The following is a 14,342-nucleotide window of genomic DNA, read 5'->3' as shown; positions in this document are numbered from 1 at the left end:
GATTTAATATTTGTACTAGATTAAGTAGTTGGCTGTTTATAATATAAATACTACAGTTGTGGTCATTTATTAAATAATTTAATATTTAACCTCGATTATTATATCATAAGGATTTTTTTTCTTTCAGTTAGGCTCTATCAACATCAGAAATTGGCGTGAGTAGGGCTGTGTTGAATAATTATATAATTATATAAATTATTATATATAAAAAATTATGTTGGTATGTATGACGTCGATAAACTCCTGCACCGTTTACCCGATGGCCATGAAAGTTGGTACAAACCTTAATCTCATTGATCTGACTCAACATTTAAGATTTAACGGTAAAAATTTCATCACGAAATTCTTTTATTCAACATGGCGTCGAATATATATGTAAGCTACCAATTACTTGTGTGTGTACAGTATTACGAACGCTGCGCTATATCTACATTTCAATGTCAACTAAGGATGCTCAAAATTGTAATAAGTAGGCTACTTTTTAAGTTGTCTTTTTTTATGACTATAAATGATGACATAAAGTATTGAAGGATAGTTTTAATACCATAAAGATTAGTTTGGCCCACCAGTACGCTTAGTATGTCCCCAGATGTTCGCGATAGTTAATATATATGGACGAATCACGCCATATTTTTCGATGTTTCTGAGACTTCTACAGATGGCAGCACTTTTTTTTTTACACATTTCCGTTCCATTCGACTTCCGCTCCATTCACGAAATTACTCCGGCCAAATGCCGCATACCGTAACATCAAAAACAAGCTATAAAGGGATGAAACACCCATTGAAATTTCCGTGATAGCCTGTGCTGGAATTGAGAACAGGCGGGTTTTCGACGACTTAGTGCCCGCTCTTTATCGCGCCTTTGCTGGAAGCGAGGAACCATCGCGCGCGAACACACACACACACGTGCGGTCGCCAGTTCCACGGACGTCGTTTGCTTTGGCAGTGCGTCAGTGCGGCGAAACGGTAGTTGTGGCTGTTTCCGGAATGAGTCACATTGCGGAACAACGATTCGAGACTGCTTATCACACTTGTTTGATGTGCGTCGTAGGCTCTGGCAGTTGGGATGGATCGTCGTCATCATCATCATCATCATCATCATCATCATCAACAACAACAACAACAACAGCAACAACAACAACAACAATTTCTTCCAGCCTGTGGCCGGGTCAGCGAAGTAAAAATGCCTCCATTCCTCATCCTTCACACTTGATTCCTGTCTTCTCCTTTCTCCTGCACTCCTTAAACTGTCTGATCTTCTCGCCTCCTCCTTGATCTTCCTTTGGGGCCTTCATCCTGTGTACTTACTCCCATCATTATCCTGTTGTGCCTCTTCTTTTCGCATTTTCTGGACATGGCCACAGTATCTAATTCTTGCTTTTCCCACGATCTCGTTCAAGTTTTTGGATGGATCGTACTTGAACAAAAATCTTGCTAGCGTAAGACAAGCACTAGAAAATGTGCGTAACGGGACACTTTTTCGTGCGTGGAGCCGGCGTTCATCGATTTATTAGACGTCAATAATTTTATTTTTGAGTAATTTACTAAACCATACTACAGAGCTGCCAGCAAAACTGACTTTTAACCTTAAATGTTCCAGTGTTACATTCAATTTAATTTTCCTTATCCATACTGCACAAAAACGTTAAACAATGTAAAATTTCCAGCTAATTATGCGAAAAGGTATGCGATATATAATTTTTTTTTTCATTTTGTGAAAGTTCGGGCTCTCAAAAAGGTTCGTAAGTTGAACTGTGTGGAACGTTAATATGAAATAATGACCCGTAACGGGACATACGCTCTTAAATGCTGTTCGCAACCTCAGGCAACATTCAGTGATGGTGTAATTCTTTCTTTCTCACTCTCTCTGTCTGTCTGGAGCTGTGAAAGTCGTTATTTGTCTGTTCGCGGGGAGAAAGAATATTAGCGGGTGATTGGTGAGGCGCCGCCGTGCGGCGACCAATAGGGAACGTTCCGCGTTCCTTTTTTTCCTCGCTCCGTTCCGTACTGTATTTCGAGAGCTTCTCCTCAGCGGAACACATCGCTTCCCGTCTTTCTCTCTTTCTTTTTTTAATGAATTGAAGCTCTGCGGGGAATCTTTTGTAATGGATGTTTCCAATAAGCGACTGGGGGGAAAAGAGTTGTCTGGGGGTGTTTTGTTGAGAGAAAAAAATAAGGTAGGTGGGGAGGAAGATGTAGAGGGTAGCTGGATACTTCTCGCGGCATTCCTGATGGTCCACTCTGCAATGTACGCCGTGACGTCACCCAGCCGGGCGCAGGGGTGTACACGACCGTGCTTTTTAGGCCTGAAGTCGTCAACGCGCTTTCCATCACCTCGTGCACGTGGTTTGGTTATGGGTAGAGACCTGCAAAATTCGCGGATTCATTCGGTGAAAGGCTAGAATTCAAACACATATACCTCTTAGATAATTTTGCTATTGGCTTACTGTTCATCTGGACGAATCTGAACCAGTTATAAACCCTCGACCAAAGAAGGATCGAATCACAGACAAACCAGCTGAGACGACTCACAAGTCGGCAGCCAATGAACTTGCGTTATTTGCCCGAGTGTACAGGGGTATGTGCGGTCTATCCTGAAGTGCCATCGAAACCGCGAATTTTGCAGGTCTCTAGTTATGGGTCACATGGGCGAAGATCCCAGTTGGAAGGAGGGGAAGGAAGACTCTAGCTACGTGGAAATACTTTATGCTTCGCTCTATGTACAGGGTGAGCCTGAATCCGACCTGTATACACCTTTGTTTTAGACCTATTTCTGTGGCTTGTTACAACCCCCAATTATTTCACTGAAATAATTTTGCTACAACGACAACATTCGCTGTTGCTGTAGAAATTCGTTTTGTTAATATCCCGACGCACGGTATTTCTGTGTAATTTGCATTAGTTATTTTGTCCAGCTCTCAACATAAGCCGTATTACAGCCTTGGGAAGCGCACTTTAAACGATAAGTCGTGTAAATATTTTCAACTTGTTTTGTCGTGACGAACCTGTGGCTGAAGCTTGTCGGTCGAACTCTGACTCATTCTGTAGTTACTTATTTAACAGTAATTACGAAAACATAAGCTATCTGATAATTGAGTTATTTTTTCAAAATAATGGAAGTAAACAGCGTACAGTCACCCTATCGACACTGTAAAAAAAAGTGTTATTTTGCACTAAATGTATGAAGAAACAATGTACCTAAGTTAGTATAATTTTACACATACACGTGTTGGTGTGTTTTTACTTAAATACAAGAATGCATGTGTAAACTTACAGTAACATCGTTGGAGACACTGCTGTCACGTACATTTAGTGCTATATTACAATTGCTATGTATTGGTAAATATGCTATAGCTGTTGGTGTACTTTTACTCTGTGTTATAGAAAATTACAAATGCATACATTTGTAAATTTACCACAACTGTAAGTTTTTTTTTTACTGCGCCATTTACGACATTAAAAATAACCCTGAACATGTTAATTTGCACTACTAACAAAAATATTTTAATTTTTGTTATACCTTGTTTTAAACTATGTATGTATAATTTAGATTTAATTTAAATTTAATTGCCTTTTAATGTTTAGGTTATTATTTCCTTAATTATATTCTCATTTACCTAACAGCGGATCGAATCCACAACCTTCTGATTTTTAGGCAAGCATCTTAACCTCACTAAAATCGTGCCCAATAATAATTTATGAATAAATGGGAATGCAACTTTCCTAACCTTGTGTAAATAAAATGTGTTTTGGTCAGTATGAATAGTAAAATAATTGTATTTTTGTAGTTTCTTGGTCATAGTTAATTTACTGTGATAAATTGTATCTACTTTTACGATTAAGATTGTTGGTGTAGAAACTACACACACCCCGTAGGTGTATTATTGTCACAGCATAATGTGTTATTTTAATTAATGTTAATGACATTTTGCTAGGACATTGCGGGTGTAAAACTGTGAGAAGAATCGTTGCTTTACAAGGTAATTGTGTATTTTTTTTTTTTACACTTCTGTTAATTTTTTATAATATTAATCTACATTTTGTGTGAAATTACACGATTTCGTAGTAATTAGTCATTTTGCACAAGAAATTAGTAAAAATACACTCTGTTGTATCTGTTATGATTAACACGACAAAAAAATGTAAAAATACACTTACACCGAATGTGTAATTTTACAACAAAAAAAATTTTCAGTACAGAGATGTGTTTTGTAGTTTACCCCCGTTACATTTCACGGGCTCTTCCTGCGAATACTAGAGTTGCGCCCCTCCTGTTGCTTTCTTATCTCTTTGTCTTGGCTGTTTGTAAATAAAACTGAAAGATTCGGAATACTGCTATTCGAACTGCTCTGTAGCTGTTGCAGCCGTTGCTGACGTGTTAGATTTTTGTTTTCTTAACTAAATTTTGTTCTTCTCTAAGCCACGCAGAATTATGTTTTTCATTATCCAACGCTCTTAAAATATGAATGGAAAAAAAACCTTTATAAATAACATATCACCTACGACAGCAAAACAACATAACACATTATAAAAAAAATACAAGTAATGGATTCGGAAAGTTAAGTCGTTCGAAGCTCGGTCTATATAGTCTGTTTCACGTAAGTTGTCCCATATTTGACAGTTTTCAAAAGTACCGTACCAATTTATCCTTTTTCCAAAGTTGCTCTGTACAACATGTGTTTGTCAAACAACTTCATGTGCTCGTAAAAAAAACTCGTGTGTTTATTTTAAAAGTTACAGTTGATAAATGGGCATTACCGGTACTGGTACTGCTACTTTTGAGAACTGTCTAGTTTTAGACAAATTACACGACACAGAATTAACCTATTAATCCTTGGATGTTAACGCAAGCCTTAAGATAACCGTTTCAAAATAAAAGATTTGTGTCTGTGGTCGTTATCGACGCGATTAAGGGGTGGGATGCAGCAGTGACTTAATGCACTGAAAACAACTTACAGCAGGGAGCTGACGGCGGCAAGACCGCGCGTCTGTTTTCTGAGCACCAGGATGCAACGGTTCTCTAAGACCGGGTTAGAAACTTCGCAAGAAACGCAAAAGTGCAAGGATTGCAAAACGCAACATAACGCAAGAAAGTATCTAAGGTTAGTTTTATAAAAGCACGATATCGCAAGACGTTACCAACACCACATACACTTGAAATTGTAAAATTGTAGAAACTTCTTCGGGCTTCCTTTGATTATTTTATTTAAATGTGTTATTTTTTTTTACTGTAAAAACGTTTAACAATTGAAAAAGTAATGATTTTTAATAAAAATAAATCGTAGACTTCCATATACAATTATTAAATATTATCTATACGATAATATATATACTATTATATCAAATACTATATAATATTTTATATACTATATCTATACAAAACTATATACAATTCATTACGTCTATTTCTTTTATTAGCTTTAATGATCACAATTGATTGAATTAGCATTAGTTTTGCACTATTTTTCGTAAAATAATTGGTCTGTGCTTTTTTTTTATGAATCCCATTCAGTTTGTTAAAAATCCTATAAAGTAATTTAAATACAGGCTAATCATAACTGCAAGCATTGTTTTAGCCACTCAGGGAATTTTAGTAAACCTTGTTTTGTTATTATCAGAATGAATTTCTTCTACACTGTTTAAAATTATCACTTAAAATTTAAGAAGAATGCTGGTTACAAATTATCCGATTATCTTAGTAAATTACTGTTACTTAGCGCTCTTACTCAAACATGAATCAACAAGAATCATGACGGCAAATTAGCAGAATATTTAAATACTGGTAAAGACTACTGCTAAAACACAATTATTTCTTCCACGTGTGCGCTCACCCTGATTATGTGGAAAAACAGAACTCGGAAGTCAAAATACGGCGTTGGGATGAACTCAGTTATCTAGACTTACGAATAAATCTTGAAAAGTTAGTAAATTTACTGAAATTAACGGTGTAGATTTACAAGTTAATTAAAAATATTTATTTGTCAAAATAGCATCGAAATTCAAATTATTTTGTCAAATAATTAGTCTGGACTAGAATTTATGGTTAAAGCCACAACAAATCGAAAACTGAAGTTTATATTACCTACGAATTTCCTTGTCGACATACGACTCGCACATTCTCTAAGCAAATAATAAGTACTTAGTTAGTAACCTTAAATGGTTTAAATGAACCATTTTTTTTTTCAAATAACTTGCTACGTTAGCAATTTTTTTTTCAGTGCGAAAATCAAAGATACGATATTACAATTTTTTGCCGCTTAAGTCGTGCTAAAAATTTATTTCCCCAAGAAATAGTATGTTTGATTTTACTTTGAATTGTCATCAATAGTAGGATTATTCATAATAGCGTTACAAGCTTTTGTAGTCACAGTATCAAATATTTTGTTGCGGGATGGAAATTATAAAGTCTTTTGGGGGAAAATGCCTATAACTATAACAAAATAAAAAACTTTTTTCTTTATATTTTTTGTTGTGTAACAATCTTAGCTCTCGGTATACGGCATTTAATAAGAGTAGTTCCCTGAACGGAACGAAAGTGTCATGGGACGGAAATGTGTAACCTCGGTGCGTTCATATGTGGTGGATTGCGCGAACTTAAGTTCACAAAGACAAAGGTATACTTTATAGTATTAACTGTTTAATGAATTTGAGCAAGATGGGCAGTATTTTAATCAAATTCCTTGTCGAAAATCAGGTCCAAACCCGGGGGTTTAGTATTTTTGCATGTCTTCGTTTTTATCGGAGCCGTTTCATTATAAACTTCAAAATTTTGCTCTGAAAATCGAATGATTCGATAATCGACGTAGCTGCTCCGGCAGATAATTCTAGCAGCGGGTGCGGAAACATACGTGTGATTCGCGTCCAGAAATGTAGTTCGAAACACAGTTTTTCGTATATTTATCACGCTCGGCATTATTTTACAGAATTTATACGTCTAAGTTCGTGTCCGAGTTTCGTATTTTTGAGTTTATTTGCAACATGAGAACACATGAATTTGCTCGTCACAGACGTTAGATTTTACACATCTCTTGCGAGTCTGCATACATACTGTTACGATTTGCTGCGGGTTCGTAAAGGATAGCCCAATTAAAGATTTTAGTACACTACACAGCTTTATTGATGGCCACAAGTTACGTCAATTACAAATGATCTTCTAAAACGGCAAATAATCAATTGCACTTTAAAATGTTGCTTCCCCAGTCACTCGTTTTCACACACCGCACACCTCGCTGGGCCGCACCTCTGGCGCAACTCTTGCCGCAGTACCCCTCGTGGATCTCCGCCACGGGACTCCGCCGCCGCCGACGCACTTGCCTTCGCCGAGGTTCCGCTCGACGCCTCGTCCGGAACTTCGCTCGGGACTCCGCCGCGCCCGCGACACTATCGCCCGGAACTGAACTCTCTGCCCTGGAACCTTCGTCCAAGGACTTAGCCACTCTGCCGCACCCGCGGCACTATCGCCCCGGAAACCCCGCCGCGGAAAGCTCCCGCCTGAACTCTCTAACTCTCTCCCTGCTCAACTCGCTCAAGGCCGGCGTCCCAAGCATATATATATATATATAGCCCGGGCGCCTTCTCGAATTCGCGAGTGCGACTGGGGCCAGTCGCGTCATTCCGCGCCGACCCGACGGCAGAAATCTCTAGAAACACGTGTCGGCGGCTCGCGTAACTTCGCAGCTGTCAGGTGTCAGTTATGTGTCAAAGGCAGGGTGCCGCGTGGGGAGTGGAGGGAATGAGGGGGGGAAAGCGACAATCCTTGTAATCTTACAGGCGCGCGCGGCGCATCTCATCTTGCGGCAGCCGCCAGCGAGCTCTGCACCTGCACGTGTCGCGGCCTTGCTCACGTTCGTAACAATACTTTGAATATGCTGGCCATTGTCTGTAGTATGGATGGGTTCGACACTTGACATTAATTTTGATGTTAGTTTTTTTTATGGCGGGAAGCTGGTCACCACAGATGGCATGTAAAGTACGTCGCCCGCTGGCATTTCTGTCACAGCGATGGCGGTTTGTACGCCCCTGGGAAGAATGGAGCGCTCTCCCTTGCCCAACGAAGGAGGGAGGTTGGGAAGGCAGTGTCACAGACGCTGAGATTATGATCGTTATAAACGAGATGCGGAGGTATATTATTCAGTTCACTCCGGGGAAGTGGAGAAAATGGTAAAAATATAATATATACTCGCTCTGTCTTGGAGGGGGGGGGGGAGAGATATTTTTGAGGTCTCTGTGTGTGCACTTGCTTTGAATCTCGTTTACATAATTGGTTTGTTCGGAAAGTGGGGTTCTGCGGAGGTCGTAAGAAGTAGTTCCATTGCAAGAGAGTGCTCTCCGAATTCAGTCTTAAGAGGAGAGTTTCGTCATTACAACATTTATGTCTTATCTGCATGCAGCACTTTATGAAATTATTCCGTAGCTCATGCATAGTATATTTCAACAGTTCAGAAACATTACAGGACCAAATTGGCATGTATGAGTAGAATTGATTCCTTTCAATTTTTTTTTATGTTTCTGTAGAAGTACGTAAAATGAGACTATTTTTTTTTTTGCATTCTATAATAGAAACTTCGTTTTGATATTATGTAGGTATCCACGTCAAATCGCGGATCTTGCTCGAAAGGTTGGCAGTTGGTAGCACTGAGGTACGGTTTGCATGACAGAGCTCTTTGCGGAAAGCAAGATCGTGCGCAGAATTTCATTATTATTATTTTTAGTTGTCCGGGGGAGGGGGCAGAGACCTCTTTGCTTGCTGATTGCTTTCGAATCCTCTTCTTTTGTTGGTAGGAATTATCGATTTTTTTTAAAAATAATTTCTCGGGATATCTGCAAAATTTGCACCGAACAAACAGACAAGAAAACGAGTTAATAAAAACGCGATGAAAAGGATACTTTGTGGTAGGTAGTATAAAATCTGTTCGGAGGTGCAATTTTTTTTTTAAGATGGCAGCTTTTCAACATTGCATACTAGGTAAATATTTATGTTCAAGTGACTTAAACATGTACTGTGTAGACACACAATGTTTGTCATTCAAAAATGTGAACGTAAATGGTTTTGGGATGAATGTCTCGAGGTAATCGGTGTAGCGTCTAATTATCTCATCAGCTGTGCTCGCAATTAAAATACAACGATGGACGCAAGGTCCGTACAGATGTCTTTTGCAATTTGTTTTGTGGTAGTTAGGGTAGCCTTGTCTTTTTTTTGCCCCAGTTTTTTTAAGTACTGCTTAATGATTCCTCTCGTTAGAGTAATTTAAAACGTGCTTTAGTTTGGGAGCAGGAACTCAGGACTCTGAAATAAAATCCTAATAATTTCTGCATGTACGGACGAAACAGATCATTGTGAGGACTCGCAATCATCCGCCGTCCGTCAATCACGTGACATGCAGCCAATCAGAATACCCGGAAAATTCCATCCGTCCGTCCGTCAAAACCTTTTTTCGTATATCCATTGGTTTAGCTGCTCCCAATAAATGTTAATTAACTTAGGTTTAAACGTATTTTTTTACAACTGAAAATATTTTAATGTATATCACAGCGACAAAAAAATGTTGTTTAATGATTTATCAAGTGCTTAACATTCATGGTCGTTAATACATCTATACAATATAGATTTTCACGGTAAATATTTACTTGGGCGGTATTTCCGAAAAAAAATGTTAAAAATCCGAAAATACCTTTATTTTATGCTCTTCAACTTCCTCTTTTCATTAAAAGCGGCGGAGGTAAGAAATTCCAAATACTTTAAGAGATATAGAATTTTTAAATTTCATCATATGTAGTTGAGCGGTATTTGCGAAAATAAATGTTAAAAATCCGAAAATACCTTTATCATATGCTCTTCAACGTACTCTTTTCATTAAAAGCGGCGGAGATAAGAAATTCCAAATACTTTAGGAGATATCGAATTTTTTAATTTTGCAATACAAGACCTGTGGAACCATTCGAGCGGCGCCATTTTTGTTATTTTGCCGTGTGTTCGTGAATACGTGAATCGTGAATGCGTAATTAATAAAATGGTTGATTAGGTCAGGTCAGTTACATTATTAATACTTTCAAACTAAGCCGATATTAAAAATTATTTTGTGAATTAATTTTAATGGCTGTTTAGTTTTAAAATATTTATAATGTAACTGACCTGACCAAACAAACCCGGATAGAGGGTGAACAGTAAACTAAAATGGTCGATTATGTCAGGTCAGTTACATTATAAATACTTTCAAACTAAGGTGATATTAAAAATAATGTGAATTAATTTTAATTATTCTTTGGTTTTAAATTATTTATAATGTAACTGACCTTACCTAACAAACCCGTAACAAAGGATGTACAGTAACAACTCACGTAATTTTTTTTGTTACTTATTACTTGCGCAACAATATCAAAATAACAAATAAGACTTTAAAATTAGAAACGTTAAAAACTCACCTAAGTTGGAGGCGGTAATTAAACACCGTTTTAAACAATAATTGAACTAAATAATTACGTATTAGTTCATTTGAATTCTGGCCTATCACGAACAATCACGTGACATCATTATCCAATAAAAAAAATAGATACTCGTACGTAAACAAGAAACAATGGTGCACGCACGCCACAGGAATGCGCTGGTTTTGTGCTGAAATTTAAAAATTCGATATCTCCTAAAGTATTTGGAATTTCTAATCTCCGCCGCTTTTAATGAAAAGAGGAATTTGAAGAGCATATAATAAAGGTATTTTCGGATTTTTAACATTTTTTTCGCAAATACCGCTCAACTACATATGAAGAAATTTAAAAATTCGATATCTCCTAAAGTATTTGGAATTTCTAATCTCCGCCGATTTTAATGAAAATAGGAAGTTGAAGAGCATAAAATAAAGGTATTTTCGGATTTTTAACATTTTTTTTCGGAAATACCGCCCAAGTAAATATTTACCATTTTCACCAGTATTTAATATTTATGGTGATTGTGAATCGCTGGGCTTGTTGACGGACGGATGGATGACTGACGGATGTATGACTGACGGATGTATGACTGACGGATGTATGACTGACGGATGGATGACTGACGGACGGATGGATGACGGACGGATGACTGACGGACGGATGAATGACTGACGGACGGATGAATGACTGACGGACGGATGGATGACTGACGGACGGATGGATGACGGACGGACGGATGACGGACGGACGGATGGTTGACTGACGGATGGATGACTGACGGATGGATGACTGACGGACGGATGGATGACTGACGGACGGATGGATGACTGACGGACGGATGGATGACGGACGGGTCGTCGTGAGTCCGGCTCGAGGCGCACGTGATCGCCTGGTGCAGGAGGTCTGCAGACGGGCGACGGACGGCGACGCCTTGTTGCAGGTGGAGTACCGGCCGTGCGTGGTGCCGGCCAGCTGCTGGGAGCTCATGAGGGAGTTCCTGCAGGGCTTCCTGGGCTCCTCCGTGCAGAACGCGCCGCCGCAGTACCTGCAGGTACCTACTTGTGGTACCCGTCCAGCCTCGGTTTAGGCTGTGGAACAAGTCGTTTACAGTGTTCGCAGGCTTTCGCGGTCATTGTCTTAAGTAGCTTGGCTTCTGGGTTGTAGCCGTGTCCTTGGCGAATAATTCACCGACGTTTTCGACATTGCAGTCGTCGTCATCAGGGAGCAGTTTTACCTTACCTTATTCGCCAAGGACACGGCTACAACCCAGAAGCCAAGCTACTTCAAGTAATTTACACATCTATAGTTTACGTATCCAACGTGATACTGGACACACTGAAATATACGATTGTAAGAAAATGATACTTACATAGTTTTGAAAGATAACATTTTTTCAGAAATTTTTCATTTATTTGTTTCTTAACAAAAATATATTCACACATTTTTTTTGTGTACACGCTCACAGGGGCGCAAATATGTTGGTTGCAAAGAGAAACTGGGGAAATTTCCGCGGGGGGAGTGGGCTGAGAGTCTTGCATGTTAACCACCACAAATTCATCTTTGGATACGGTGCTTGAGTGTTGTATACTGCCCACCACTGCATGTTAACCAAATAATTGCAACAGAACTTTTGCAAAGTTGATGATATTTTTTTTTGTTTCAGCACAAAATTTAAAAAAAAAAAATCCAAACTCGGGTGGATTTTGGAATCACTCTTAATATGGGCGGAGACAGTGCTGCCACATACATTTTTTTTGTAAAATTTATGCAATGGCTTTTATAGTGTACGCATGCGCAGTGCCGTATTAGAAAATGGGTAGAGAGGAGTGAAAAATGGGTACCGTGCATACGATGGGCATATGTCTCATTTACAATTATGACCACGGTAACAGGTACACTATTTCAAGATATATATATATATATATTAAGGGTTGAGTTTGAAAGTTTAACATTAGGTAATGTCGAGGAGGGGGGGGGGGGTTCGGACGATTTTATTCGCTCCCAGGTTATTAGTATTCCTCAACGGATCTGCGCATGCGTGCTTAAGGCTGCCCGACTGTGGTGAAGTTGCTTCGCTTCTGGATTCTAGCTGCGGACGTTTCGGTCGACGATTGCAATCGCCATATTCAGGGTTTAGCGGCTGCCCGCCTTTTCTGTAAGGTGAACTACCCACCTTACTAACTGTCGGTGACTGCGACCCTGAATATGTAGACCGTAACGTATGTTTAGGGACCGGAAAAATTCGCGAATTCATTTCGCGATAGGCTAAAATACAAATAGTTACACCTCAGTGCTGCCTCTGCTATTGGCTCACAACTAACCTCGATGACTCTGGGCCAATAAGAAACACCCAACCAACGTTTTATCGAATCACAGGCTGCTACGTTGGGACGTCTCACAACACAGAAGCCAATGAGTGGGTGACATTTGACCGAGTGCACGTAGAACTATATGGAGTTCATCCTGCAGGTCATTGAACCCGCGAATTTTTTCCGGTCCCTACGTATGTTAGACCTTCGCCTTCGACGCGGCCGGAATCCAAAAGCCAGGCCACTTAGGACAGTGGCGGCGGGAAAGCCCGTGTGACTCTTGTCGCCCTGTGGTGTTGTTTCAGAGCCGCATGAACGAGATCTTCCAGCCGATCGACACCATTCACCAATACCTCGACCAGTTCATCTTGTACCGCAAAGCGACGGGCGTTCTCTAGACCCAGCACGCCTTGCGTTTCTTCGTCGTGGGGAGACCAGCGACATCCAGACCGCTCCTTCAATTATCCCCACAATTTCACTATTGTCCTCTTTTCATCATTTTTTTTTACTAGCGGGTTTTCGCGTGAAAGAAAAAAATTGTTCACTTATAATCAAATCATATGAATGAATAAAAAACTGGAGTTGTTTTGTGTCACCCTCTTCAGTGTAGTTACCTACGTGATTGTCGAATTCCAACAACGCTACAGTCCCACTCCTAATTATGAGCATGGCCCCCATGTGAAATCTTGCACATGTTACCACAAACGTAGACTTTGTTTATGACTGTACCTGTTGTTTTTTTCAGCGTTGTGGATTGCAGCTATGGCGGTGTTGGGTACTTTGTTCAAACCTTAAATTGAGTAGCCCAAGGGAAGATGGGACTAGTCTTGTGCCTTTTCCCCATAGCTGGAAGGGTGTTATATTTCGATCTTTTAACACCACGAGTATCGATGTAACGTTAAATATTTAAATACTTTACTGTGGGAAAATGTACAGCACTATAAGAACGTCTTTCTCTCAACTCTGAAATTACTTTGGTAAAATATAGCCGCGTGATTTAAGTCATTTCCGTGCGCCCGAAATGTTGTACTTATAGTTATTACCTCTTAAATGTTAGCTTGATTTAGACTTTATAGAGAGTTTATTGTATGTATTTTATTGCATTTCAGCTACAACTTCATCAAAATTATTGCATATTTACATGATTTCCATCTCTCTGCGTCGTTAGTTTGCGATAATACAGCTCTTATAGCAGAGAATACTTACTCTTCGCACTATCTGGTATTTCCCAAGACTTAATGTATACACTCCTATTGTAATATTTACCATCTTAATGACATAAGTGTATTGTTCGTTCTCCCAAAATTTAATTTAAGTGACTTAAGCGAATTTGCAACTAAGAAATAAGAAGCTCATTCGTAAATAACTGTTACTTTAGCACCTTGAATTTATTTATTTTACGATTATATGAAATAAACACACCTAGCGTACATAGCGCATTATAAAGTTATAAAACGTAGCCAGGAAAAAAAATTGTTTTCCTCAGAAGATAGATTCACATATTCATGCAAATAACCCATACACAATACCGCAGAAGAAATGGCCTTTTCTCTGAAATACAACCCTTCACTAATTTCCGGGCAGTTTGATTTGTTAGTTAAATTTTAGG

At 39.1% G+C, this 14,342-nt stretch overlaps 1 protein-coding gene across 1 annotated transcript in view; it reads left to right on the top strand.

Moving 5' to 3' along the window:
- LOC134539806 (mediator of RNA polymerase II transcription subunit 20) overlaps positions 1 to 13,333 on the top strand; it is a 279,215-nt gene extending 265,882 nt beyond the window's left edge. Inside the window, exons 4-5 of the mRNA XM_063382087.1 lie at positions 11,365 to 11,475; positions 13,039 to 13,333. Of these exons, the coding sequence (XP_063238157.1) occupies positions 11,365 to 11,475; positions 13,039 to 13,131 (204 nt within the window). The 3' untranslated portion in view covers positions 13,132 to 13,333. The remainder of the gene's footprint in view (positions 1 to 11,364; positions 11,476 to 13,038) is intronic.
- Positions 13,334 to 14,342: the final 1,009 nt, after the last annotated feature.

Source organism: Bacillus rossius, chromosome 16 (genome assembly GCF_032445375.1).
Source record: "Bacillus rossius redtenbacheri isolate Brsri chromosome 16, Brsri_v3, whole genome shotgun sequence".
Lineage (NCBI taxonomy): Eukaryota > Metazoa > Arthropoda > Insecta > Phasmatodea > Bacillidae > Bacillus > Bacillus rossius.
This window is presented reverse-complemented; position numbering and strand designations above follow the sequence as displayed.